Genomic DNA, 27,208 nt, shown 5'->3' with positions numbered 1-27,208 from the left:
TTCCTCGGAGGCACCGTAGTAATGCCGAACATGGTCGTGGTACTGGGGCGCCATGTTGGGTAACTGAGTGGAGTCGCGGGCACATTTGTTCAATAGCGATGATGCCCACGAGACCTTGATGGGGCCCATGAAAGGATTCACTCCCATTGCTCCTCCTCCTCCTCCTCCGCCGCCACAACCACCCCCACTAGGAATGATGAAGATACTCGGCGCTGAATCAAAGTTCGGCACTCTCCCAGTCATACAACGCTTACGATGGTGGTCATGATGATGGTGACGGGAACCGAATGCTGTTGGTGTTGTGATATGGTGGTCATGCAGTAGATGATGCAGAGGCATGCTACATCCACTAGACTAGTCAACACACAGCTCAGGCTCATTTGAGTGGACACAGAAAGAGTGTTACACACTGAAGGGAAACACTATAATGGTCACATGAAAGTCGATGTATGTCGTTGCGTTGAGTTCGTGGTTACTCCGGTACAGTGAAGCTCTAGTGCTAGGATACCCCCCAACCCGAACTGCGCCATCCGTGTAGCAAACGGTGCGAGATCGAGAGGGACCTGTGAGGATGGTGACTCATACTTGGAGAATGTATGGTCACTTTCATGAGAGGAGGCGAAAGATATGCGAAGTTTTCAGTGAGGAAGCTGCCGCCCGGCCCGCCGCCAGGGCCACTCGGAATCACGTAAAACGCATCCCGACCTGAAACCAGTCTGGCGGCAGATAGCTGTGACGTGCTGGCCACTGACTAGTTTGATAAGGCCAATCCCCATGGTACTTGTGCCACTTGAGTCGGTACCCTGAGCACCCGGCAATCACAGCAAGGGAATCTTTGACCCCTAAAGGAACATGTTACGTCTATTCATTCGAAGCTTTCTGCGATGCTTATGGGCTTTGAGGGATGAAGGGCCAAGGTTGCGGTCGGCTTGGTGATCATGATGATGATGGTGAACCTGACGTGGTTCTTACGCGTAGTCCCGGAGCAGTGGTGCTACCCTTCCCTGAATAGCGTGATGAAAGTGTATGGGAGGGATCGGCATGCTAATATCGGATCTTAGACCCCTTCACTGCTCAATGGCAAGTGTATTATCGATAGATTTATACCCTTATAAATATACCCTTGCATATGTATTATTATAATAGTGGCAAACTACTGTAGCATATCAGCTCGACGCTACATACACAGCTACACCATAATAGTTCTACATCCCATTATATAAATCCGTTGAAACCAGCACAACAATGAGACGCCTCGGCTACACTGATAAGAACCGGCAATGGGTATCCCGATTGCCATACGTATGACAAGACGTCGTCTTGAAGACGACAACCACTGTCGACTCCTACATGGAGACCTCTTCAGCCGCAGCTTACCGGCTTAGTCCTCTCTCTAAAGGTGGGATTTGAAACTGTCACAGAACTTATACTGCGAGTGGGAAACATACGATATCAAATAAGAACGATGAACACTAACTGTCTGGGGCAGTTCTCGTATTGACATTGCCCAATTTGACAACACTCCCACTCATACGGTCGCTGTGACATAGCACATGCATGGCGTTATTCCTGATAACTAGGCTGATGAAGGCCTCTACACACAAAGGCCCCCCCTAGTATCCAACCGAAAAGTTTCGACCACGGAAGGTTTCCTGACGAGAAGGAAGAGTATTCAAAGACTCTCGCTATATCGGGTCCTCGATCGTTACAAGTTCATTGAAGTTCTCCAAGACCTTCCAGACTGCCACCGCATGCGCGATATTCCGAAGGATGTCAGGCACCTCGGTTACAGGTGCCTCATAATACGGTCATCCAGGACGGCCCAGCCCACTGACGAGAGTTCGTTTGGTACCTTTACACTCCCACACAGGTGGTGAGTAACAACAACACAGCGAAAGATCGCTTGAAAACCAATGACATTTGGACATCAACGACGGTCACCACATCGTTCCCGTAGTTTCAAATTTGCATTCGACTAAGTACTTGCATCTTATCTGCGAGACATCATAAACAACATACTCATTGTAAAGGAGGGAGCCGTTGGCTCTATGAGCTGGGTTCTTCACTGGCTTGCCTCGAGGCACCTACAACGACGCTTGAGACAACCGAGGGCATCGATTCGACTCACGATGCAGCCATCAGGAGTGATGTAGTTACTAGCAGGATCTGGGCAAGTACCACCGATACCTTTGGTACTGCGGTACGTCTTTGGAAGCTTCTTACCTGTACATCCGATGACGGTGCAGCGGTTGGAGGAATATATGATCGTTTCCCTCAGCCCAGCTCAGGAAATCGGGTAAGAGTGTACAGAAACGAATAACAATTTTTCCAATTTTTCCTCAAAAAAAATTGTCACCAACACATGTAGTAGACCATGAACATATTCTCCCACACTGGGGATGAGAGTTGAGACTGACCTTGGAATCCCTGGGGTGGTTTGTCTTGGCCATCGCCGTATACGAAGAGTGCCTCGTGGAGCTCCAACCTACAACGAGAATATAGACCGCGAATAACTGCGATTCCCTACGACTTCCCCAACGCCACTTCACATAGCATCAATAACCCAGTCTCAGCGCTTAGCGAAGCGAAGCAGTAGTTGGCACTTTTGGTGACCATATCAGCAAAGTACACTCCTTTGCCAAACATGTAACCCGTGACGGGCGCTTGTGGTGGGGCTATACGCAGTCCCTGAGTCAACCAAAATAGAAAATGGTATAAGCCTCGTCCGGCCGAGTGACCTCGGGTAGGATGCCAGCCCAGTTGGTCATCCTCGAACCGTGCCATAGTAGCATCCTATTAGGTTCTTTCGAGTAGGGTTCGAACCTCTCATTCTCTCCAAACCGATCAACTCGGAAGCAGTTAATGAGATGCAGCTTGTAAGTAGTATGCGTTGGCCCGTGGGTATTAACAACGTATCTAGAAATTCAACTTCACCACCACCGACGGTGACCCAAGGTCCCTCAGGAAATAAACTACAGGCGAAAACTCACGGTCGGAAGGAATCGAACGCTTACGACTAGATCTTCCATATCAAGTGATCTCTCCCATGCTTCAATAGAAGCAAGATGGCTCACGGAGAAATTTTCTACAAGGCTCTTAGAGGCTCAGACGATGTTCATTGTGATTACTATAGGTGGCGCACTTACTCCTCGATGAGTTGAAATTCCAACGAGGCCCGATCGACCATGCTGAGTCCACACTTCAGCTGATTGTATTTGGCTCGGATTGGATCACCACCCTTCACACTCGGGGCGGAGACAACGCTGTAAGAGAGCTCCAAGTCCATAAGGCTCTGAACCAGCTCAACCTAGAACCAACATCAGCCCCTAGGAGGCCCGAAACCCCACCAGCACTAACCTTCTGATCGATGATATGCTCATTGTCGAGTACTGGCAGAGGCACACCCGGTGGTATGCTATGTGGCACCATAGTGTAAAAGCGGTTGGTCAAGTCGGCTAATATAAGATTCCGTGGCCCACCTGATAAATCACCTCCAACGCCACCACAACACCCTGAATGAGCCCTACAAGGCTGCATCAACTCCACTTGCAAGTCCTGCAAGACGCTGAATGCCGCAGTGAGGCCCTTCCGTGAGATCCGACCCAAAGGCATCCTATCCGGATCAATGTCAAGATCTCGAAGCTCCTGCTCCATAGCATCGATGTCGCAAATAAGTGCGACCAGATTAGCAATAGCCTTCGGGAGGGTCGAACCATCCGTAAGACCTGGCACCAGCTGCTGACCCTCATACAGGCCCCGAGCACCTACTTTTACGGCGAGCCAATGAGAGAGGACTAGAGCTACCATCACTAGGCGCCTTCTCAATTTTGGTATCCAATCGGAACGCCTTGCCAGGATGCATTTCGAAAGGCAGCAGACCGGCGGCAACCTCATGAAAGGGATTCCCTGTCTTCTCCTCAAATAGCCTACCAGGGAACCATGGACCTCAGCGGACCATGCAAGGCCAAGCGTAGTTATTCCAATTTTCCACTACTTTTAACTATTGTTAAATTCATCAATTCCACTTGAAAGAAATTTGAAATTTCATTTCCGAGCGGTCTACGAAAACCAAACTTCAAATTTCGAAATTCGAATTTGAACTTTCATTCCTCCTACTAAAATCAAATTTCATTTTACGTAATTCGTTCTTTCACTTGCTGAATTTGAGATTGAAAAAGTGTAGTAGCAAACAGTTCAGATACGCCCCATGAACAGAGCATATCATCTGACCCTTCAAAAGCAGAGATAGCATTCTTCTTATCAGCCATCTTCTCACGCTTCTCTCCACCAATAGCATCGTTTCCCGTACGCCCCCACTTCCTGAAGTCACCACCACTACTGCACGACAGATCTCGGCGGCCTCGACAGACCTGTGAATCCAATAGCCAGTGCCATGGTCGGCCTCGTAAAGCTCCATAATGTAATAGCTGTTCGTACCAGATGCTGCCTCCGTCCTCGAGAGGGTCTCACTATACACCACCTACAAAATCAGCCTAAGTGCTTCCAAAGGCGAATTGATCAGCTCACGTTGCCATCAATCAGAATGTGTGCTTTCTCAGCGAGCTCCTCGTCGTGTACGACCACACCATTTTTCACCTACAAACCTCGCGTCCTTACCACCGATCAGCACAGTGGTTTCCCAATATTCATATTATTATTATCATTAACCAGTTCATTTCCGACTACGAAACCATTCAGTGAAGTTAACGATGCACGTTACTCTCAACTTCTCCTTCCCACTCGACTTTGAGTATTTCGACAAGCGACTGGGCGTGGAAGCCACACTCTTTCGCCCTGCACTGTGACCGAGGAAGCCAGACGTCTCTGAAAACGCAATGAGGGCCTCGAAAATATGAATAACTACCTTCAGGATGGCATAGATATCCTTGCATCGGCAAGGTTTCCTTCCGGTCCAAGCAGTCCAGGACGAACGCCTCATCCACCACAGGAAGCCTCGAGCGCCGTGCTTTAGCGTATATGTCCGCTTGCTTCTCGAGCTCCGCTACAGTGGATATAACCAAGTTAACCTATGGAAAGACAGCCCCCAGCCTTGAGTGAAATTCCCGGGGTTTAACGACTCACTCTTCCATCAACCTTGTCTCGCAGATTGCCACCACCCTCAGAGATCATTTGCTTCAGCTGAGGTCGAGTGTGGCTCAACCGGCCAATCGCCCCGATTATCATACCTACGACATACGATAGGTCCCCGGTTCGATCCCGGCATGATACCTTTCAAAGGCGTATTTGTCCTATCGCCCACACGATTCCATTCAGCAGGTTGAACCTCGTCCTGTCCACCTGCAGACTCCCTCTTGGCCACCCTTGATTTCTCCATAGTTGCGAAAAGTCGATCACCTACGGACCAATCGCATTGCAACAATACAGCCTCCAACCTACCTATTGAGGGCATCAACTGCGACAGCTCTGGGTGCAGCATAAGGGTGTCCTCTGTGAACCGCCAGAGGCTCCGGCCCGGCTTCCTCGTGGTCTCAGTGCACTTGGTATATGCGCTTATCCAACCACTGCATTCATAGTTCTCACCGTGTAACCTAAAAGGAATGGCGATCAATCGAATCAGAGCCCCTTCCTATGCTTCCTCATTCTAACAATGATGCAAAAGCACAGGAGCTCCACGAACCACCAACAGTTACGACCGCTCTACTCAGGTCGTCACGAGTCTGTGAAAGGCCACCCCCTCTCTATTGGTCTCACCTGAAGCGCCCACTGTTACACGTAGGGCATCGATCCGGTATACCGAAGAGGACGCAGTCAGCCACTATCTGCCGCAGATCATCCTCCCCTCCCTTCTTCATCCAGTAACCATTAGCCTAGCATATGCAATGCATATTATGCATCACAGTGGTAACGAGTGATCCTTCGAACCTGTAGCTCATCAAGGAGGTCCGATCGAGTGAGGCACTCGAGGAGCTTCATCACTGTAAACAACCGATCCGACTGCTCTCGGAGCCTGGCCTTCGACACGCCGCTGGCCGCCACGCTCTGAGGTCGACGACAGTGCGGCAAGAGAGCTGCATACTAAGTTAGTATTACTAACCTACCTCCTCCGCTCCGCTAGCAACACTGCTACGCCCCTTCTTCCCCACATTGGCATTGAGAGTCCCTTGCCGCTTGGGACCTGCCATAACTTTTTCGCGCGCCACAAAATTCTCACGGTAACACCTCGAGGTGTCTTCGCTACTCCATTACGGTCATCAATAGCTGCCTGCAGTACTTGCCTATCAGCAGGATCTAAACCGTTGATCCCTCTAAGCTGGTCTACACTAGACAAGCGCATGGTAGAAAAGTCCCCACGCTGGAGGAAGCACTTCACATGATGCCAATCAGTGGCTTCCACGTTGAAGCCATAACCTGCCACAGACATTCACGACTAGAGGTAACAGCAGCTTGTCGGACCCGTCTCTTTGGTGCCGTCGATCCCCAAGCGGACTTCTCCCCTGTCAATGAGCTTGTAGCAACCACGACACTCCGACCGGCTTGATTTAGCATACTCTACACTTAGTCCGATCGAGGATGAAGAACTGCTTCCCGATGAAGCACCTCGGCCCTGAACACATAAGAAGGAGGAATGGGGAGGGACCCCCGGCTCCAACGATGAGGACAGAGGTGGCGAGCATCACCCCTATACGTGCTTCGATCTCCTCCTGGTCCGGGAACTTCAACGAAGAGAAACCATAAATGTCCGAGATGGAAGCCGGCAGGGATCTCCCTCTCCAGAAGCACTTCGCATGGTACCTGGACACCTCTGGTAGCAGTAGTAGTAGTAGTAGTAGTAGTAGTAGTAGTAGTAGTAGTGGTATTCAGCCACGATAGTTACCAGGTAGGGGCCTTCCCATCAAAGTGAGGGCTCTGGACCATCCGCCCGAGTCGGAGTGCCTTGTCCGGGATGTTGGTATGACAAGCACGGCAGTGGGATCGGCCCGTCTTTGCATACTCGGCTATGAAATCAAAATTCTGGTCGTAATAGGGCATTTTATAAAACTATAATAACGGCTAACTGCCCACCAGTAACAACCAAAAGCATTTCTTCAAGGAGCAAATACAAAACACCAGAGACGCATGGTGGATCTCATCACTGATGCCATCGATTGTGCCTGCTGCAAGAATCGTCACCGCGCCACGAAACTCATCAGGTAAACCTGTGTGCTCCAGGCGGAATATTCATCCGTATATCATGAGAAAACGTAACCTCGTCGGAAATGATCCATCGCAGCCTGTCGTCGACGCGCATCCTTACTCTGACCTCACAGTGCCTGCGCCTCATGAGCCTTACACCCTGGCATTCATCACTATCACTCCCTCAATTGACAGGCACCTACCAAATAGGATTGCTAATCTGCGATCCTAGCGAGTCTATTCCACATACCTTAGAGAGAACTTCACCAGTCTGCAGCACCTTCGTTCTGTGTATCTATAGAGGTCCCGAGTTCGATCCCGGGGCGCGCCACTTGTACCAAATTGAATATCATATTCTCCAAGCGTGTCCAACACTCTTCGCTCCTGATATCCCACCATTCCAGACTCTCACAACAGACTAGGCTGTAGACCGTAACTGTACTACGGTTCGGCATTGTAGTGAGCCTTCAAGGCCGCCCCTGAATATTCAGCAAGCATTCATGCTATAAAACCCAATTTATCGTGCCAGCGTGGCTGATGAGCCAATGGTGTCTCAACGGTAACTAAATAACGGCACTTCGAGACAGAGACCAATTAGTCATTCAAACGGTAGTATCACTAACAAACCCAATTCATCAAGGCAAGCATAGGCCGCGTTAGAGAGAAACATGACAGTTCTAGATATGGCGTCTTCATTCACGGGAACAATAAGGTGAGATGCATGGAAACTCTTACAAGCCGATGTGACCTGTAGCGCCTTGGAGCGGCATTCGAGCCCAGACTCCTCGGTAACCCTTTGGAGGAAGCAAGCGTTTCCGGGCAGTTATGTATCTGGATGACAGAGTGTCTAGTAGCCGCGACGAAGTAAGCGGCCACCTATTCTAGCTCTCACGAGGCCATTCAAGCCGATCTGAGCGAACAGTGTGGTGACGATGCTCACCAATGCCTCTATTATACTCATGATAGGCGTCGATAAGAGGGGGGGGTTCTATTTCTAGATCAGACAAGCCATTGGCTAGATATCCTTATTCGTTTACCAATTGTTTTAAATCTATGTATAATCGTGTGATTGTTGACGGGAAATAGTAAGATGGGGCTAATAGTATAAGAGCGTCAGAGAGAACTACGAGAATGTGATTTTTTCACGCAAGATTATGTCAGCATCGCATGAAAATTCTTAGTGGTATGTGATCAGGTCGATATACGGTGGCGGTAGAGTGCAACGAGAGTATCCACCAGCCAGATAGAACAGCCTTCACCACCATACCATTCAGCAACTACTTCCGGCATACCAGATTGTTGACAAACATTCGTCATAATAAGAACGTTGATTCCTAAGACAAAGAAGGCAACAGTGGACGGCAGCATATTGTTATGTCTCCTTCTGTGCGATCCATCCAAGATATGATGTTCACTTAGATTGTGATTATTGTTATGTCGAGTCCACCGTCCCTAGGGTCACAACAATATCAATGGAATAATCACATATCGATGCGGGTAGTCGCACTATCCCAAATGACTCAGCACTACAAAATGGAGCCCTATAAGAACAGACCCATCTCCCCCACATTGACATCCACCCCAACCAAAGGTCCAAAACAGTATACAAGGAGAAACGAGTTTACGTGAAGTGGTATAGATATTGTTCGGACGTGGTAGTGGTGGTGACGGCTGATGAATCCTTGCCTCGCAATGATGATGATGATACACACTAAGAGGAATCACTTGAAGTCCCTTTGGAAGTCATAACTATCGTCATCATCCATAGCAGTGTCAGATGCCTAAAGAGTAGTAGGTGTAGCCGCCTTGATGCTCTTCATATAACCTCACCTCCGTCTGCTCTGCTTGTTGCCTCCTCTCCTTCTTCCCTTCGTTACGTTTCACTTCCTTCGTCCTTTTCTTGATATCCCGATTCACACGCGGGTTCAATCCCGTGAATATCCGTTTTTCCACTTGCGGCCTTGCCGGAGTCTTTTTCTCCTCAGTGGCCTCATCAATGAGAATCTAACACCAACTCTGTCTCCATCACGACCGACCTCAACAGGACCCACGGGTGCTCCCTCCTCCTCATCTTCATCCTCCTCCTCTTCCTCGCTGCTATCAGTATCATCCATTAGCATATCGATTCCCATGTCACCACTCTGAGCGGCGTGATTAGCCGAACCGTTCAGCTCCACTCCGGCCGCTGCTTCCGCACAAGTATCAGCCTAACACAACGACGATGGACTCTCGAGGGTGGTTAAGCCTGCTTGCCCTCCTCACCTGGCTGAACAACGCGTCAATGTCAAACTCAGGGCTGGCAGCGGCAACCACCTTGGCAAAGACCTTGCCCTTATCAGCCGCAGGTGGCATGCAGAAGAATCTGATGGAAAAAGGGTAAAACTATACACTTCCACGTATGCCTACCGCAGGCGTCCAGTTGTCCACTCCCTTAGGACGTCCTTAGCCCCCTGCCGAAAGTCAGGGGCACCACCCCGACGGAGCTTGCCCCGCGTCCGACATACATGTCCGACCAACTCGGTCACCGACTCAAATGCAGGCATCTACCCAAAAGTGTGGAGGGAAATATGCACATGGTCAACCACATATGTTGGTCACAATGCAGGAATTATAAATTTCTGGAAGTTTCTACCCCAGTTCGTATGTAAACTTGTATCACTAGTGAGGAAACTCCTACGCTCAGCTGAGGAAAGTGAACATATACTCCAACACTGTCTACCAATATCGTCACGAGATGCACCCCCCTTCCCTCAGTAAACCCACCTTGAAGTGCTTCAAAACGGCATTCCGAGGTGTCCGCTTCACCAACGCTTCCACAACCGGCATGGGGTCCTCAAGGGCGTCCACGTTCACTGACTGCCGTATAACCTGACCTCACCACACTAACAGTACATAGATAGAGGCCTCTACTACCAAACTGGAAGTGTTGCTAGCAGACTCTTCAGTGCCAGAGAATATCACACCAGGACAGTCCAGGAGGCTGACCTAAAATACACTATAACTAAATTCCAGCAGTGCTGTCACCAGTGCTCACCGTCTTGTCAATCTGAACCTCCTGCATCTGTTTAGTGATACCAGCGCGATTGCCAGTCTTGAGATGCACACCCTTCATAGAGTTGATAACAGACGACTTACCAACATTGGGGAAGCCGACTATACCAACGCTAATGCGACCAGTACCAACACTCCTGAGGAAAAGTAGAGGAGAAATACACCAATCTATGTCACATAAAAAACTGCTACCTAGCGTAGTTCTTCAACAGCTGTAACAAGGCATCGCTTCCGACAACACCATAGCTGGACTTCAGTAACCCCTCGGGGGCAGTCTCAGCGGCGATGGCTCTACCCGTTTGACCTAGGGCACAGCAAATGACCCAACGAAGTACCCTCTATGTCTCCTACGGTCCCCAGACGTCCTAGCGGCCTTGAATGCGATAGTGGGGAAGTCCTTACGAAGGTAAGCCAACCACGCTTGCACTGCTTCCTTAGGGACGAGGTCTGAGATATTCGAGAGAATTCATCGACCTATACCAAACATGATGGAAATTACCAATCTTGTTGAGTAAAAGGATGACCTTCTTGCCGTTAGTCAGCACCTCCTCCTCAAGACTCTTACATCGACAACTCATAGGATCTCTGGCGTCCAATACCTTCCATGGCACGCTTCCTCAGAAGTGACAAAGGCGATCCTATTTACCTCGACAACGACATCAGCCATTCCCATCACTTTCCGCAGCTCCCTATAGTACGCCCTCCGAGTATTCTGCGCCTAGGAGAAAGGAGGAATATGCCTACATGTGTTGGTAACATCATAAAAATTATAAGAAAATTTCCGAAAATTCTCGTTGGTTTTTGTTCATTTCCACCCGAATTCATGTGTAAACTCCTATAACTAGCGAGGAAAGCAACGATATATCCCAACACTGAAGAGGGAGAGGGGTTGCACCGATCAAGACCTTGCCAAACTACCTCCCTTGAGTTGGTTCCTAGATGGCTGACACTGTGCATGTCCCGCACAGAGGACGACGAGCCAATGAGGGCATCAGCTGATCTATCGTAGAGCCTGCCAACACAAGGTCCGCTTTCGTCCCATGCTTCTATATCACCTCGTGCATCGCTCCGCCTCGGATTTCAACTCAGCGAGAGACTTCACTACTTTGTCCTGATTCTTCTTAGATACCACTGGCTGGACAGGAAGGCCCTACCACATACAGCATTCAGTTATCCATACCACTCCAACCGCAAATGCCCTACTTTCTTGCGTAGCTCTCTCTCGCGTTTCCTGTTAGCCTCCACCTCCTTCTTCCGCTTCTCCATATCATTCAACACCTACACAAAGGACCTCCCCTGTACTGAACACACTTTAATGATAGTGCTAATGTTGATCTGTAAATGTGATTAAAATATACATAAATATTATGTAGTCTTATGCATGGATGGTATTAGTATAGAATCATCTTATCCCGAGATCTCATTGAGTTTACCTCCTGCTTAAAAGGCCAGCTATTAGGGATCCCAGGATCTCTCCTTTTTTTCGATACCACAACACCGACTTTCTTAGCCACCCGAGCTTGCTTCTTCACCTTACGGTTGTGCTCTTTGACCTGCCAATAACAACAATGGCGACCACTGAGTAGAGTACCAATATCCAACCTTCTTTTGAATGTTATATTTCCTATTCAGCGTTTGTCTCCTCGAGGGCTTCTTGATCTTCATGGTGAGCAAGTGACAGAGACAACCCGAAAATAGAGGCTATGCATAACCATTCAACGAACCACTTGAACTCAATCAATTGACGAGGTACGTGGGAGAAACGTTACTCGATACAAGGACAGTGCCTCAGAAGGCCGATAGGGTACATCTAGCTGTAGCGGGGCTCAGGTGAGATGATGCGCCGCCCTACTTAGTACGCAGCTTCTTCTTGTTGGCAGACTTTCTCTTGCCCTTCTTCTCAGTTGGCTTCGATATCTTCCGAGGGGCCTCAGCCGCAACAGCCGCTCGCTTCTTCTCACGCCTCTGGAGCACGAACGGGTGCATCACAAGCCATAGATCCCCGGTTCGATTCCTACCTCCTCCAGTTTTCCCACAGGGACCTCAGAGAGCTTTAGCTTGCCAACGTCTTCATCCTCTTCCTCCTCCTCATCAGCGGCCTCCTCGAACCGAACCCGCTTAGTACCCTTCTTCTCAGCCTTCTGCTTCTCCTCCGGTGCCGTAGCCCTGGCCGCCCACACTGGAAGCATTATAGAGTCCGTACTCTGTACGCCAACACTGAGGATCTTCCTTTTCGCCGAGAGCATGTCACTCGATAGGTTAGCAAGGACGACCTTCGCATTCTCGACAAGGTCCCTGTGGAAGTGAATCCCCCCTAGCACGCAAGAACAAGACTGGCCTACTCCTTTGCCATAGAAGTGTTGCCGATACGAACGCTAATGCTTGCTCCAGTGCTCTTACGATAACGTGTACCTTCCAAAGGGAATAAATACTGGCAATGATACCCTTCCCAGGTGAATACTGTTGAGGGCCTTCTCGATCTGCTTAGTGGGATCGACATTGACTGACGTGGGCCACTTGACGGGAACCCTAGTAGAAGCGGAGAATGAATGTGATACCAAATTTCGCCGAAATTACGGTATCTTCTGCTTCTTATGGTGGAAGAAATACTTCCCAAGGAGGTTAGGGAGCATGTCCGATACAGAGGAGTCACAGAGAAACACATCATGGGCATTGGCGAGGTCCCGGAGGAGCTCAAAGCGAGCGGCGTATCTATAGTAGCATAGACGATGACTCTAGTCGGGAGCCCCCCTACTACTACTTCGACCGGAGGGCCTTGATTGTGACTATCTTGTGAATGGGTAAGTTGTATCTGTAGCATACATAGAGCAAGTAGGGATACCTCCTAAGGGGCTGCATACTTAGCGACGAGCTTCTGAGCTGTCTGTTTTGGGTCCCGTGCGATGAGGCAAACTGTGAGTCCCTCAACGCCGTTCTTGCCGTGAATAGAGTGAGGCACTTGTCTGAGAGTAATGCCTCTCCTGACGAGCCCATCCCCATAGGAGATACTACATCAGTCGATATTTGTTGTCGGCCTTCCCCTGTATCTTATCAACATTGATCTGTAGAGTGACGGTATCGCCGGCCTCCTCAGCCAATAGATCCTGGGTGGCCTTCTCAGCTGACTTCTTTGCAGAATATCTAAGGTTCAACCGTGTAAGATCTGGATCATGTCCGATACTTGTCCGGAGTTTCACTGCAACGCTCTGATAACGGTATTCAGGTCTGTCAAACTACTGTATGGAAATTTGAGTATTTTCCGCGACGCATTCCAGACGGCAGTAAGAGCATTTGAACGTTCTTCAGAGTCTAAATTTTCTCATGGAAGATAACAGCAAAATCTGTGACGAGCATATAGGAGCTCCCGACGTACTTTAGTAGGGCGCTGACTGCTTTGGGCAGCTGTGAGTTGCAGGCCTGTAGAGAAGACTTCTCCATAGGGGCCAGATCAATCGATTACTTGGGCGTGCGCTAATTTAGGAAGGAACGGCTTTACGTCACGTGGTTCGTATGGTTTAACCAGCGTGGGAGTGTCGGCGGAAATGCAAAAAGCGTGCGAGATGGTAACGAGCCTCCTGACGGCCACAGCGCCGGTACAGAGATGTCCATATAGTACGATGAACGTAAGATACCATCTATGGTTGAGCCCAGGGTGATCTGAATATACCCCCCTCAGGTCCACCTTCTCAAGTTGCTGCAACGAGAAGGTTTCATACGGGGGTTTGTAGTAGAGGGTAATCGTATTAACATCCTCCTCAAGAGATATCAATGTAGGCTACCGTGGGGTAATCCATTCGAAAGGCTACAGAGTTGCTCAGTTGCCCCCGTGATACGCAACATCCAAGTAGTGTCGAAGCCTAGTCGGGACATATGGCTGTTGCCTCACGAACTGAAGGAGCGCACTGGGTGAGGGTGTGGGTGGGCTTTCTGTACCGACTAGGATGGGGCTCAGGATGAACACAGGGACGTGGATAATGCAGACTCCAGAGGGGTTCATGACACATCGGGAGTGCATCGAACTGGGAGTTGGTGGTAAGGTTATATTTGCTATCAACAACGGCGCTCAGAAATGGTGTTGATGATCGTGGCGATGGAATCATGTTTCTGTTCGCTTCGGGCATGTTTCGTATCTTAGTCGGTAACCTCGGGTGAAGAATCTTGTAGTACATTTTATTTTTCCATGTCGTCATCGCCTGACAAACAGTCACTGACATCCGAAGATACTTCTATGGGAAATACCAACGTTGCTGCCGCTACTAGCAACGAAAATACCCCAGCCGAGGATGGAACCTGGGTCGTGCACGTGCGAAGAATGAACGGTTCCACACTCACCTATAACGTGAACCCACACACTGAGACCGTGGCGGATCTCATGGATCGGATACATCGGGAGGTAGACCAATTCTTGTAGGTGTTTAGTCTACCGTCTCCATTCAGGCAGAGATCGATCCCATGCTGCAACGCCTCATTTTTAGAGGCCAAGTCATCTCCCACGAGCCTCACAAACACTTGGATGAGTTCCTCACAGAGAGCGGCCAGACGATACACATGGTGGTAAGTCGCCAGAAGGGGGGGGGGGTATTCCATGTAGTAGTATAAGCCTGTAGGTAAGGCCTGTATCAACTCTGAGAAATGCTACTGCTAATTCATCTACCACACCAACGACAGCACCTGAATCTGCCACTGGAGGAGGAGGAGGTAACAATGATGTCCCTCCGCAAATAGGTAGTGTTAGTAGTGATGAGCTAGAGTCATGCTCTACCGTTGCATTTTCAGGGAACATATTCAGCGCCATGCTGCCTCCGGGCCTCCTTTCTGGTAGTGGTCAGTTTGTGATCCCTGGGGGAGTAGGTGGCAATGATGGTGCGCCCGGTTCCACCCAGGTTTTCATGCACTCTTTCCACTTGGACCCAGCGACTGGGCAGGTAACAGAATGTGGGCTCTTACATTATAGTCGTTTTGAGTGCTTTTCGTGTAGATCGTTGGTGACGATCAACAACAGCAAGGCGGAGCGATACCACTTCCCTTTGGGGGCATCTTCGGCAGATCCCCCATGCCCTCTGGGGCTACTAGTAACGACCTTTTTCTCACTCTATGAGGAGTACTAGTCGTTCCAGATACCAATCCACAGCCACCCTCGGGCGACTCATCTGCGTCGGCTCCGAGGAGGTCGACTCCAACTCCAACGACCCCTGGTCCTTCCGACCAACAGGTGACCTACTGCTTGCTTGCTAACACTAATAACGCCTTCGTCAGGCCTCAAACACTAGTACCGCTGAAGCGCCGGAGCCTACAACAACTACCAGTGGTGGGGGCAATGGAGTGTAGGACGCATTCTTCTCATGTTCAGTGAGATATTCATTCTCATGTCAGACAACAGATGATAAGTGGCCTCTCCCAGCTCTTTGGGAATCTGGCATCTGCTGGTCAACAGCCTGCTGCTGCTGGAGGAGGAGGCTCCGTCACAGCTACCTTCTCCACCCCTGCGGATGGGAGACCATCTACTCCCCCTTCTCGCCCACGTTCGCAGTCAGCACGGCTGTAAGAGGGGTCTCCTTGGGGTTTAGTGAGATGTGCTATTCAGACCGAGAGGAGGCGAGAGCAGCGCAAGTAGGAGCCAGGATGGACGTACGAGAGGCAGAGTATTCACAAGGCGTAGGTTTCTGCGTACACGTTCTAGTGAGGACCTCAAGGTGGTGCTGGTAGGTGCTACGCGTTCATCTGCAACGACACAACAGCGGTCGACAGGCAGCGGCGAGGCTGTGATGACAGATTCTAGTAGTCCTGTTGTGGTCCTAGCGCCTGGTGTGCATTTTGCGGTATTTTCATCAGATCGTATTCCTGTTAACGCCCAACAGGCTCCGGTCAGCCGAGCTCATGGTGCGCGGGAAGAAGACTTGCAACGGAGGGCTGAGCAGACCCCTGGCCTGCCGTGGAGAACTCTCATCGATTCGGACGCTCGTGTGGATCACCTCATGAGTCGTAGGCAGATCTCAGTAGTACTCAGTTTACAATTTTTCTATCAGATTTAGCGCAACTGCCGGGCCCTCGGCATTATCGTGGCAGTGACGACTTGCCTACTTTTTTGCGGAACTACCAGAGGTTGTTGCTCTCGGCAGCCCAGATGGTTGGTGATGTCAGTCTGATGGTAATACCTTCACCACTAACATAAACACCAGTGTCGTTCTTCAGCTGCAAAGTGATGCCTCGAGAGGCTCGGACGTGCCCCCGAATCCGCAGAGGCAGGATGATTTGGCTTATGTAGGGGTTGTGAATGGGGGGGGGAAGCGTTTGAGGTGATGCTGTTGCCGTCTCTCAGTTGGCACGAATGCTGGCGGAACTCACCGACACCAGCGAGATGATGGTCTCGGTTGTGAACAGGACGTGGTGTGACATGTTCGACCCAGAGGGCCAAGGCCAGGTACGGACTAGAGAGCAAGAGGATGCCCCTCAGACGGAGGGCCGGACTAGTGAGGTAGTTGAAGACTCACTGAGCGCGGAATCATGGTCGTCGGTTAGGCTACTGAGCCATCAGCACCTTCGTTGACGCCTTATAGACCCACGGGAGCTGCTGAGGTGGACTCGACTTCTGAGCAGGGTCGGCCTAGTGAACGGCATGAAGAAGATCGACAGCGTGGCGTAGAGCATGTGGAGGAAGCTCATCGGTCAGCACGACTAACGGATGAGAGTGTTGGTCAAGAAGGGGCGTCAGAGGGGTCCACTGAACAAGCGCGTAAGAGACAGCGACGGAATCAATAGTAACCAAGTCGGCGTGTGACGATTGAGGACATTGGGCTTGTTGTGTTCCCACTAGTGTCACCATCAAAGGGACCTCGTGAATGTACTGTGTGATTAGGTCAACAACACGGTGATGGGCAATCTCCTGTGATAAGATTCATGCCCGCCGACCAGGACGGGCCTTCGGTTGCTCATAGAGTAGAGGAGATTGACGCCGGCGAGGTGGTTTTAGAGGAGGTAAGGAAGGCACTGGGCCATAACTGGTGAAGGTCTTGTCGTAGGAGCCCCGGAAAGTGCCTACAGGGTGCGTCATACCGCTTCCTGACAAAGTACAACAGCCGAACAGGGGCTGCGATGAGGTGGTTGCTGCAGTGGAGGATGATGGAGTCTCTGGGGAAGATGCTAATACATCTAAAACGGTACTCTCGTGGGAGGACTATGTTTCGTAATCGTATCGACAAGTGCGGCATTGTGACAGTATTGACAAGACTTCCTTTTTCAGCTCACTACTGCGGAGCCTCAGTACAGCTCGGAACATTCGTCATCTCCATCACATCAGCACGCGGCAACCCATGGGTAATGGTAGAGCAGTTGAGCTCATCCCCTCGGAATTCTCTGGTGCTTGGTCTAGGTTGTCGGGAGACCCTCGAGGGACGGATGGAGAGGGAGAGGCGGCTCAACCCCCAGGGGGCATCAATCTAGAGGATGTGAACGCTTTGTTGGGGTCGGCAGTGGGAAGGCTGTCCGGTGATCACCAGCAGCTCTTGGGTACTATATAGGGGATTTCAAGGGACGCTGGGCATTTCCTGCAGTATGTATTCTGAGTTGTATCGACGGAAGCACTGTTCATGAATGGCTTGTGATAACAGATGTCCTGATCAGATCTAAGTTCGGAACTGTCGTCGAGATTCCCTGAGCTGCGGGCTCTTCTGGAGGCTGCGACCTCGCCGTCTAGAAACGATAGTGGGCACCAGCAGCACTCACCCCAGAATAACGAGTCTCATTAGGATAGTATTTTTCATCACCTTATGCTGAACTAGTGATACTTCCGTGTCTTGAACATTCCGCCGTTACCGTTTCATCAGCGTGCCCTTGTCGGTTTGGTTGTGACCATAGCTCCCCTTGAACTATGTATTAGTATTATCTCAATTCCCAGTATGTCACCCATATGTGGAGGCTTGAGCGAGGCGAGACCTGTCAGTGATTCGGTGAGGCGCTTGTGTGAACAGCTCCGTCCAGCCATGGAACAGAGCAACAAGGCGAACGCCGCTTTCACTGAGTTCGAGCCAATATCATACAAAAGCCAGGTGAGGCCGTGTAAAGGGCGACTCTTCCTAGGGCCGTGTCGGAAATTCGACTGGCACGGGCGATGCTGTGGCCTTTCAAAGCCGCGTGGAATTTCTGGCTGCGCTACAGGTGGTTGCTGGCACCAACTACTTCGTTAAGATTAAGGTCGGCCCGGAAGATTTCGCTCATGTTCGGATTTTCCAGGTGAGCTGCCGTCGTAGGGACGGAGTGATGGCAGGTCTGTTTGTTGATCAGCCGCTACCTTGTTATGGTAGCAATCCGGAGCTGAGTAGCGTGAAGTGGGATGTGGGTCAAGGAGACGACATTGCCTATTTCTGATGAGTGCACTGCTGGGGATGTCTATTTCACCATTGTCGCCTGCTGTGCGCAAACCTTTTTGTTGGGTCTCTTAGTGTTGCGCAGTTGGGCGACCAATTGAGTCTCTTAGCTGCTCAGGTGATGTTGTTGAAATCTTCCCAATGTCAGTCGCTTACCTGCACTGCTGCATCGCGACGGCTGTTCTCTCACAGCTGTCCTGTGTCCGAGGACTCCTCCTCATCATCGAGTTGTAGCAGCTGCCAGACAGGTTGCGGGGGCTCGACTTGTAAGAATCTCTTTCTGTCTCCTATAGCAGGATAAATTGTGGTAGAGCGAGTGATAGTAGTATTAGGTTCGGTATTCGCAGTCTATATTACCACGACTACGCTCTTTCTAATGTAATGCTCAGTCTTCCCGTCAGGGTATCTGGGAGCCGAGGATGAGGCCGCCTCGAGCAACCCTTACGTTCAGTGGTTCGACCTCCATATGAATAACAGGGCGATCACTCGAGGGTAGGGCGTCCGCTGTCGCTCGGTCATCTCATCTCTCCAACTTGGCAGTTTCAAGTTTGACCGCCACTTCGGAAGTCCGTCGGAGCTGGATCCCCTCTATGTCGTGGAGCTCGACAACTTAGCTATGTGCTCTCAAAAGACCAACTTTCTCAATCCACTGCTGAAAGCTAAAGTCGGGTTTGTGGAATTTCGCTCCGCTCACTGGCTTTAGATTATCCGCCTTCTACGCGATTTCGGTAACAAGAAGGACGTGGAACGCTACGCACGTTATGTGATGCAACGGCAGAGGAGTAGGAGCAGCACGGAACTACCGAGAGTCCTCTCGAGTGCATTCGTAATGACTCATGATACGCCGACAGTCCTGCTGTAGTCCTGTGCCGTTGTCACTGGCAGCTACCAGAGAAGGAAGAGGACAAGGAGAAAAGTCGGCTTGATCGCATAACCAAAGGTCAACATTTCCAAGAGTTGAAACATACCATGCCGGAGCTCTTCGATGTAGCCTATTGTGCGGATCTCTTGATACGCATGATGAGTCTTTCTCAGCCCGAGAAGTCCCAAGAGATTTCGGAACTGCAGCGGTTGTCCATTGCTCATGCTGAAGATAGTCGTCATCGACTCTACCAGCAGTTCTACTCCCCTGAGGCTGCAGTTGCCTATCTGGCTCATCGGTAGGTTGCCAGATGTCCACTCAAAACTTCAGCTCGGCCTCATAGATTCCCTCCGGCTTATGCTGTGAATTTTAGAGTACTCCATGAGGTTATGAAGAGGTGTCCAGACTTCAAACCAACGTAGTGTTACTTCTGTCATAGCCTCAGACTTTCGTTAGCTCGCTAAGCCTCCGATCAGATCCATACTGGATTATGGCTCGGGTCCAGCACCATCAGTGTGTGCCGCAGCAGATGTATGGGGACAGAGGCTCATCAAACGGGTCGTCTGTGTCGAACCGAGTTTACACATGAAGCAGATGGGCAAGTGAGCAGCAAGCCATAGGAATGTATTCTTCCCGCACAAGTTCCGTAGGACAGGTTTCATATGTACTGTGACTGTATGAATTACAGTTCGGAACTATCACGTTGTGATAGTTATATACTATCTCGTCCTAATCAACCATCAAGCTGAGTTTTTAGTTTCTCTTCATAGTCTCGAATGACCCTGCTGAGCGTCAATTGACTCGCAGTTTGTTGATAAGGGATTCCAAAGATCATCAGTTGGCAACTGCTGCTGCCGAGGCAGCTGTTGACACTTTCAACTTGAATATTTCTCCGACGAGAATCATGTGTGGCACTCATCCATCTGACGGGTTAGGTACATACTCTCCGATTACTCTGCTAATGTCGAGTGGAGCTCTCAACTATATGATGGCAAGAATCAGAGGCAAAGTATCATTACTGTTAGCTATGTTCTGATGCACCTGAAGGGACAGGAGGCCCGCGATCTGCTGGTAGTTCGTGTCGAACAGCATCCTTTGGATCATTCGAAGGCTCCCTCCAATCCTATGAGGGGCCGCTCTGGAATCCTGATGCGTTTTGTCGGGTCGATATCATTGCTCCTGTATCCGTGGTCCCAGATACGGAATCTATGGAACCGATTAGAAGACGGAGGAGTGTTGGTCGTCATCGAAGCCGGGACGCCGACTGGTTTTCGGTTCATCCATCATATTCGAGAGTTGTTCATTATGCAGCTCCCGTGAGTTTGACTTTCTTATGCAGCTCCCATCAGTGACCCTACCTCAGGAATAAAGCTTTTCACTTCGTGGCGCCCTGTCCTCACGAGTCTATGTGCCCTCTGGCTACCACTGGAAGAGACTGGTGCCACTTCCATCAAGGCGTGTAAGTTGTGTATTCGCATCCGCCTTCACGTTGACTTCCGCTCATGCCGGACCTTCTAAGGCGTAAAGGGCTCAATCTCTTGAGGTTCTTTCCATACCTGGTCAATCGTTTCGCTCTACCATGAGAATGAGCTCGCGAAAATCACATGGGATGTTATTATTTCTGTCAGGAAGAGGCTTCCTCACTACGTTTATAATAAGGGTTCTCAAGCGCGGCATGTTGAGTGGGAAAAGTTCAGTTTCTTAGTGGTCAGGAAAGGAGAGGGTGAGCCCCTTCATCATGCCTCCCTGGAATGCTCTCCTCCATCTCAGGTCCACGACAAAAGTACAGCAAGGAAGAGGATGCGTTGACCGCGGCCGAAAGATCCTATTTTTGGCCGAGACTTCTCATGCCTCCGATAAAGGCTGGTGGCCATACTCTAGTCGATGCTTGTAGTGCCCCGAATAACTTTGAGAGGCTCTCCGTCTCCAAAGCCAAGCCCCACACTATGGGGTGAGCTTACCTACCTCTCAACTTGCTCATCTTTGTGAACGGAATGCATGTACCTCTTGTCATCCACAAACGTATAATGTATCCAATAACGCACTATTGTAACACATGTCTGCAGTGTGGCACTTGTCTTGTACCGGTTCGATTCGGATGATGCTAGACTCAACGCTACGTCACTAGTTGGCAGTAACGGTGCTGCCCTCGGTAATTTGGTCTGTCCGTAGGTATAGATTCTCCCGTAAAGTGATGTGGGGAGACCTGTGGCGCTTCCCGAAAAGAGTTAATCGTCGTAACGCTCGGGAATACGTGCCCGACGAGACCAAGCGGCATCTGGAGCGTCTGGCGAAAAAGGCCTATGAGAATATACGCGGTAAAAAGGGCCGGGAAGTGGGCACCACTAAGGAGGAGTTCAAAGAAGAGAAGAGAGATGAGTCACTACACTATGGTAAATGACATTGGGTGCATGATCTTGATGATGTTTCAACGAACTTGAAGTTTCTGGGATCGACAGCTTTTCGTTTTCGGAAAATGTTCACCTCCCCTGATGGAATTAAAGGTATCCAAGCGCGTTCAAATTTCACCTCTACTGATGGTAATTGACTGATCGAGATATGACAGTACAAGAGAAAGCAACGAAACACGTTAAGATACGCTGCTTGTCATGGCATTATCATGGTGCCAGTAATACATTCTATTGTGGTGTGTTCCCAAGTTCTGTCGTGACAGTATGTGTATCAGTATACTATCAGCGAAATCGATTCCCGCCTTTCGTCGAAATTGAACTTACTTCAGACATGCCGGCGAAATTGATTGTACTAATGACACGTGTCGTCGAAATTGATTTTTCTATCGAGCGCGCTGGCGAAATTGATCTTACTAAGGCATATCTTGGCTCGGATGATTGCTCGCCCAGCGAAATTGATCTTATCAAACGCGAAATAGGCCTTTAAAAGGTGTAGTGATTGACGACTCTCATTGTGAATCACGAGTGAAGTTTGTCTTATCCCCAGCTATATTGGTTCTCAAAAAAGGGGTAAATGGAGAAAGTGGGCGAAATGGAGGGAATTCCGGTTGAAATCGAAGTTCAACTCCGGGAGTTACTTGCCAATGAAAATGATCCTCCTATCCGATAGGACCTAGGTCCTATCAAACCGCGACAGTCTCGCGTGCTCATGCAAACTGATTTCACTGCTAAGGCATATCTTTGGGTGGTAGCATAGTCGATTATTGAATGTTGGACTTCAATGGATCGGAGTTTCAATATCTCCATTGTCGACAGCGCTCTCGACAAGTCGGCCAGTACTCCATCTCAAGAAGGCATTTCTGCAAATCTTCTCCATCGATAAAATCTCTCTAAACAATGGTGAAAAGAAGGAAGAATAGTGGAGAAATGGATCTCACTTGCTGATCTGCTTGGAGCAGGACACTCCCCGTCGGGGTTGGAAGAGCCAAGAACAGGTACTCATTCACAATAGAGTATCTTTTGACGATCCTATTGTGAAGATGAGTCTATTGAACAGACTCATCTTTATGCAGTGTCCAGTAGGATTTGATATCCTCAATGGCCCATTGAGCCATATCCACTGACAGTGGGCATGTCTCCGGCAGCGTTTGTGATTGCAACTCAATTTTCCAGCCTCGAAATAGATCCCCGTATTCCAGAATTACCTTCGCCGTTCGGTATATTCTATGACCCGTGAAACCCCCTTATGAAGTTGTGCGTGAATCTGACCTAAAACTAAATTTGTAAGGCACACAAGTCGAGAGAAATGCTGTAGAACTTCATTCCCTGGGGACTGCGCTCACGGAGCTCGAGGCTCACGACTGTCTACTCTTATCGTTGATCTATCGGATGGATTCTATCCGTGTACGCTGTGCGGCAGGTTTACACGGTGTAAACCTTGTGCGGAATATTGTTCATTGATAGCGTTTTACGTGAAGTACGCGAGTTGATCGATGTTGTTAGAGCAGAAGGACCCCGGAATGAGGGAGACTTCTGAGGATCTTTGCTCTCGGTAGCACCGGGATATGTTTGAACTCCGATAGCGAGTTGTAAACATCTTCTGATGACTAACTCATCATCTAGCGTCGATGCCAGTGTTGGGTTGTTCACCAGTGGTGATTGGCTCGATCAAGAAGACGCTACACACTAGTTTGCATCGCTTGAGTATGGAACTAAGACTGTTGCCTGTGTAGCCTTATTGTTCATTTTTCCCATAATCCTCATGGTGAGCCTGCTAGCTATCCTCGCTCTGGGTGCTGTCTGGTGCACAGGAGCCTTTCCATCAGGCGCCTATCACAAGAAGCTCGCGAATGACATTTGCATACAAATAGATGCTTTGGAGGATCTTACCATTAGAGAATATGTCCTCTGTGCCCAGTCGGGGGCTGTTATCCACCTGGGTGTTACAGGGAGCAACCCTTATACCGTCGCACCAAGCAGTCAGAAAGATTATGACGACTTCTACAAGTTCTTGATTAGCCAGTGTGGGGATGCGCTGAAAAGTAAGGGTATGCACGAGTTCACCTACGACCAAGCTAATGATACTATAAAGACGACTTTTCAGAGCAGCCCTCAGGTTCTGCAAAGAGGGAACTGTTGGGATAATGGTTTCTAGACAACCATCACTATCTGCGATGTCTTACTTGTCTCACCTTATTCGTCAGTCAAATAACAAACTGGTGTCCTCGCTGCACCGATTCACAAGTGAGAGGCTGCCACCTTGTTGAGCCTCATTTAGCCAACAAGGCTTGTACTTAGTGACACAAACTAGCTTTGCGTATATTCCGAAGTCGTATGCTAGCTGGACATGAATGCTCGCTTTTCACAGCAGATAGGATTGTTGAGTTTTGAATACATTATGTATTATACATAGAGCTCATAGTATATATACTATCACGCATAGGACTGTACTGATAGGCTGGACTAATATTAGCTAGACTACCCCCCGGTGGCCAGCTAGCAGTAGCCTTGGCCGCCTGGCTAACCCTTCCATGAAGCTTGTCATGGCATTATCATGGTGCCAGTAATACATTCTATTGTGGTGCGTTCCCAAGTTCTGTTGTGACAGTATCTGCCACAGCTTGTTCGAATTGACCATTGAAGAGAGGTTATGTTAACAGTATCAGAGCGTCCGGTTCAGGGACCATACGATTTATGGTTCGGTGAAGTTATTAGACGTCTGTATCGAACTCAATTATAATGTATTCACCAAGAGACACTGTATAAACATAGACCTTGGCACTGACTTGCCCTATAGAATAGTAGAGAGAATTAACTGTTTGTCAGAGGATTGTTGACCAAAATACGAAGTGGTCTTAGTACGGAGGGCGACCTGGTGGTGATGGTACTTCGAGCAGATAACATTACAGCGTGACATGTTACTTTCGAATGCGTCCAGTACTCGACAGTCTTGCTCCCTTAGATCTTGTCGGGGAGATATCCCATTCCACTTGCTTTGGGACGTTCTCATTCCCATGTTTTGTCACCGCAGGCTTTGTTTTCGGGGATCAGACTGAGTGTGCCGCAATAACACTTGCCAGTATCCCAGTCACAATGGAAACCACCAATGTGAGCGTGTCCATGCAAGGCATAAGGATGCATCCGCAGGGCTGGGAAGCATCGGACGCGAGCATCCGATAAATGGAGGAAAATAGAATTACAAACACTGCGCGACCTTCCTCAGCACAACACGAATGATTTCGAAGACAAGAAATAGATGCTATCATCTCACATGTCAGTCATGAGATCTACTTCCTCGGATTCCGCTGCCGACGTGTTTTTGTTGCTCGATAGAAAGGCACAGCGTCCGGATGCCTGATGATATGATAAAGTATATCATTCAGTAACGCCACATACCTCATCCTAGCCCTCGCATCTTCCAAGCTGTCGAACTGTTCCCCCACATCGAGCTGCGGACTATTCAAATTATCCTGCTTATCCATGCAAGACCGAACCGCCGTTGGAAAGCACTCGTTTACCTTTTCCGAGGCAGTGTCGCTTCCGATCATGAATGACGCTTCCCCATACTCCTGAAAATAAGATGATGCCAACAACGCGACTTTCCTTACCTTCAGGAACCAAACCGCGAAGTTATCCAGCAGGTCTCGTTTATTTTCAGCAATTTGCTTCAAGCAATTTTGGAGTTCCTCCTGCAATTCTCCGTACCTTCCCATCATGCTGCGATACCTGAACAAGCTCGATAGATGTCTTGGTGCCAAGCAGCTAAAACCCCTTCTTTGCTTCGGCCAGATCTCTCAGGATACGATACTCGTCTTCGTCCAGAATGATATTCCCAGAATCGTCCGTCTCACGTTCTGATCCGAGGTCTGCAGAGGAGGTGGTCCAGAGTGCAAGGACAGCCTCTCACCTTGGAAACGCGAAAGTTCAAGTTTCATTCTATCGATCTGATCAATCGTCGAGTTAGAGCTACTAGCAAGGGCCCGGATCGCAGATCGTAGCTGAACTCCGATACAATAGGAGACAGTATGGAAGCGTACCTCTTTAGCGCGGGCAGCGAGAGCCCGATGACGATCATCGTAAGCGTGGCCGTGTTGTTTTCTAAACTCAGCGTAAGCCTGACACTGTAAGATGCCGAGTGACCATCGGAAGGCATTTACAGTTTGCCGAGAAGGCGCGGCTTCAGCGCTCTGCTTCCCATGACCAGCCGTCCTGGTATCATCACTAGTCTCAACTGCGCACGACTACTCACGAGCGATACAGATAAAGACGCGGACTCACTATGCTCGGCATCGACACGAGGAGGAGCCGCAGCACCATCGTCACCAGCCAATCCAACAGAGAATCCCACCCCATCTCGCACCTCTTCACCGACCTGATGATGGAGGCATTTTCGAGAGAAGTGGGACTAGCGAGCCTCCGACTTTCCCAACCGTCTCTTCCTTTGAGGGCTTTGGAGCCTCAACCTTCTCGCTCACGTCACTCTTGGCCTGCTCAGGATCAGGTTCCTGGGTCGCCTTCAATGTCAATAGCTCGCTAGATATACTCTGATATCTATCGGATCCGAAATTGTCCACAATGCTAGCAAAAGGAGCGTCTCACAATCGTCGAACTATCTTGAAGGCCTCCTTGACTTGCTGGATGGACTCCACTTCGAAGTCTGCATCTTCCCCCTTGAGAAACCGCACCACCCGTTTCTCCAGTTCTTCGACCTCCTCCGGGCTGTAGTCGTCATATCTAAAGCATTCCTTCTCATCACTGATTGTTATGGACTTGTGTCGATGAAGTTCGTTAAGCAACACTCAAGATGGACTGCTCACCGAACCGTATGGCGTCCTGCTAATATGTCGTGCATTCCCAGCTCCTGTTGAAGCTGCTTGATATCCTTCTCGTATTTCCTCAGTAACATGATTGGGTCCATGTCGACGTTAGCACCAGGCGAGTTCGATACGCATCTCACCCGACTGGCGAAGCGAAGCGTGCCTGCGGTTCACCACTCTCTCGCTGAAGCATTGCCGTTTCCTATACCGCGTCTTACTGGCGGTCTCCTCAAAATGCCTAGCTTCCGGCCATATGGCTGCAATGAGGACGGACCCTGTGAGAAGATGGTCAGAGCCAGAGCTGTACAGAGTGTACTGCAGTTCCCCCCTAGTGAATCTTTGAGGAGGTAAGTGAGCTTAGACTGTCGATAAGGGACGTGCTCCCTGTTCCTCGATGCCAAAGCAAGGACGACCTGGCAACAGAGAAGGAAAGGAGGACGACGACGACGCATGAATGGCACTTGTTCCAAATAGGTGCAACTCTTATTGATGCTGCTGACTTCCATCCTACTGCTCCCCGATGGTGACACGGTGACACCCTGATATCATCGATCACGGGGCGACTCGACT

At 49.7% G+C, this 27,208-nt stretch overlaps 8 protein-coding genes across 8 annotated transcripts in view; 4 read left to right on the top strand and 4 right to left on the bottom strand.

Moving 5' to 3' along the window:
• Positions 1-1,937: 1,937 nt before the first annotated feature.
• Pmar_PMAR008912 (conserved hypothetical protein) lies at positions 1,938-6,990 on the bottom strand (the record flags this gene model as incomplete). Its single annotated transcript, XM_002786740.1, has 25 exons — positions 1,938-2,084; positions 2,129-2,223; positions 2,418-2,485; positions 2,528-2,688; positions 2,739-2,916; positions 3,147-3,307; positions 3,358-3,479; positions 3,528-3,725; positions 3,805-3,926; positions 4,231-4,320; positions 4,371-4,480; positions 4,528-4,596; positions 4,721-4,824; positions 4,865-5,027; positions 5,083-5,186; positions 5,230-5,355; positions 5,398-5,549; positions 5,713-5,828; positions 5,884-6,000; positions 6,060-6,136; positions 6,181-6,276; positions 6,313-6,369; positions 6,515-6,565; positions 6,647-6,753; positions 6,836-6,990. 25 exons carry the CDS (start codon positions 6,988-6,990, stop codon positions 1,938-1,940), a joined length of 2,946 nt encoding a protein of 981 aa, XP_002786786.1.
• Positions 6,991-8,768: 1,778 nt separating this feature from the next.
• On the bottom strand, positions 8,769-11,888 carry Pmar_PMAR008911 (Nuclear GTP-binding protein NUG1, putative). Its single transcript, XM_002786739.1, has 17 exons — positions 11,788-11,888; positions 11,619-11,738; positions 11,389-11,463; positions 11,241-11,335; positions 11,104-11,197; positions 10,832-10,903; positions 10,685-10,784; positions 10,537-10,632; positions 10,378-10,489; positions 10,169-10,322; positions 10,048-10,119; positions 9,898-10,002; positions 9,541-9,677; positions 9,397-9,496; positions 9,186-9,341; positions 8,965-9,138; positions 8,769-8,915 (listed from the first exon to the last, which is right to left on the bottom strand). The coding sequence occupies exons 1-17, from the start codon at positions 11,848-11,850 to the stop codon at positions 8,856-8,858; spliced, it is 1,785 nt and encodes a 594-aa protein (XP_002786785.1). The 5' UTR covers positions 11,851-11,888; the 3' UTR covers positions 8,769-8,855.
• An 80-nt stretch (positions 11,889-11,968) lies between these two features.
• Pmar_PMAR008910 (Ribosomal L1 domain-containing protein, putative) lies at positions 11,969-13,623 on the bottom strand (the record flags this gene model as incomplete). The annotated part of the gene is made up of 9 exons (XM_002786738.1): positions 11,969-12,150; positions 12,204-12,480; positions 12,528-12,597; positions 12,647-12,714; positions 12,763-12,897; positions 12,947-12,997; positions 13,047-13,148; positions 13,198-13,326; positions 13,559-13,623. 9 exons carry the CDS (start codon positions 13,621-13,623, stop codon positions 12,034-12,036), a joined length of 1,014 nt encoding a protein of 337 aa, XP_002786784.1. The 3' UTR covers positions 11,969-12,033.
• A 238-nt stretch (positions 13,624-13,861) lies between these two features.
• On the top strand, positions 13,862-14,091 carry Pmar_PMAR008909 (conserved hypothetical protein; the record flags this gene model as incomplete). The annotated part of the gene is made up of 2 exons (XM_002786737.1): positions 13,862-13,955; positions 14,004-14,091. Coding segments are annotated over 2 exons (182 nt in total), but the record flags the coding sequence as incomplete, so codon positions are not given.
• Positions 14,092-14,365: 274 nt separating this feature from the next.
• On the top strand, positions 14,366-16,949 carry Pmar_PMAR008908 (hypothetical protein; the record flags this gene model as incomplete). The annotated part of the gene is made up of 14 exons (XM_002786736.1): positions 14,366-14,578; positions 14,623-14,739; positions 14,793-14,910; positions 14,962-15,110; positions 15,164-15,257; positions 15,303-15,397; positions 15,442-15,509; positions 15,559-15,726; positions 15,770-15,963; positions 16,018-16,167; positions 16,212-16,333; positions 16,378-16,446; positions 16,505-16,660; positions 16,705-16,949. 14 exons carry the CDS (start codon positions 14,366-14,368, stop codon positions 16,942-16,944), a joined length of 1,953 nt encoding a protein of 650 aa, XP_002786782.1. The 3' UTR covers positions 16,945-16,949.
• Positions 16,950-18,080: 1,131 nt separating this feature from the next.
• On the top strand, positions 18,081-21,811 carry Pmar_PMAR008907 (conserved hypothetical protein; the record flags this gene model as incomplete). Its single annotated transcript, XM_002786735.1, has 16 exons — positions 18,081-18,230; positions 18,340-18,414; positions 18,697-18,814; positions 18,950-19,040; positions 19,089-19,212; positions 19,252-19,374; positions 19,434-19,535; positions 19,584-19,708; positions 19,754-19,828; positions 19,887-20,012; positions 20,346-20,481; positions 20,608-20,726; positions 20,774-20,869; positions 21,039-21,133; positions 21,181-21,361; positions 21,583-21,811. 16 exons carry the CDS (start codon positions 18,081-18,083, stop codon positions 21,809-21,811), a joined length of 1,965 nt encoding a protein of 654 aa, XP_002786781.1.
• Positions 21,812-23,583: 1,772 nt separating this feature from the next.
• Pmar_PMAR008906 (hypothetical protein) lies at positions 23,584-23,976 on the top strand (the record flags this gene model as incomplete). Its single annotated transcript, XM_002786734.1, has 1 exon — positions 23,584-23,976. One exon carries the CDS (start codon positions 23,584-23,586, stop codon positions 23,974-23,976), a length of 393 nt encoding a protein of 130 aa, XP_002786780.1.
• Positions 23,977-25,583: 1,607 nt separating this feature from the next.
• The window catches only part of Pmar_PMAR008905 (conserved hypothetical protein), a gene marked incomplete at both ends in the record, with an annotated part of 1,809 nt that continues 184 nt past the window's right edge, over positions 25,584-27,208 (bottom strand). The window contains 11 exons of the mRNA XM_002786733.1: positions 25,584-25,687; positions 25,729-25,819; positions 25,859-25,936; positions 25,979-26,052; positions 26,100-26,193; positions 26,252-26,372; positions 26,421-26,555; positions 26,639-26,801; positions 26,857-26,913; positions 26,955-27,051; positions 27,150-27,208. Of these exons, the coding sequence (XP_002786779.1) occupies positions 25,584-25,687; positions 25,729-25,819; positions 25,859-25,936; positions 25,979-26,052; positions 26,100-26,193; positions 26,252-26,372; positions 26,421-26,555; positions 26,639-26,801; positions 26,857-26,913; positions 26,955-27,051; positions 27,150-27,208 (1,073 nt within the window). The remainder of the gene's footprint in view (positions 25,688-25,728; positions 25,820-25,858; positions 25,937-25,978; positions 26,053-26,099; positions 26,194-26,251; positions 26,373-26,420; positions 26,556-26,638; positions 26,802-26,856; positions 26,914-26,954; positions 27,052-27,149) is intronic.

This window comes from Perkinsus marinus (genome assembly GCF_000006405.1).
Source record: "Perkinsus marinus ATCC 50983 genomic scaffold scf_1104296931260, whole genome shotgun sequence".
Taxonomy (NCBI): Eukaryota; Perkinsozoa; order Perkinsida; family Perkinsidae; genus Perkinsus; species Perkinsus marinus.
The sequence above is the reverse complement of the archived record's forward strand: the minus strand, read 5'-3'. Positions and strand labels throughout refer to the sequence as shown.

Bases quoted from the DNA above. Each gene is read 5' to 3' on its own strand.
- Pmar_PMAR008911 (XM_002786739.1), bottom strand. From the start codon at position 11,850: ATGAAGATCAAGAAGCCCTCGAGGAGACAAACGCTGAATAGGAAATAT. The intron at 10,003-10,047 runs GTAGTAGAGGCC...TGGTGAGGTCAG, and splicing joins CTAGCAACACTTCCAGTTTG to GTTATACGGCAGTCAGTGAA. The intron at 9,497-9,540 runs GTAGGCATACGT...TTTTTCCATCAG, and splicing joins TGGACAACTGGACGCCTGCG to ATTCTTCTGCATGCCACCTG.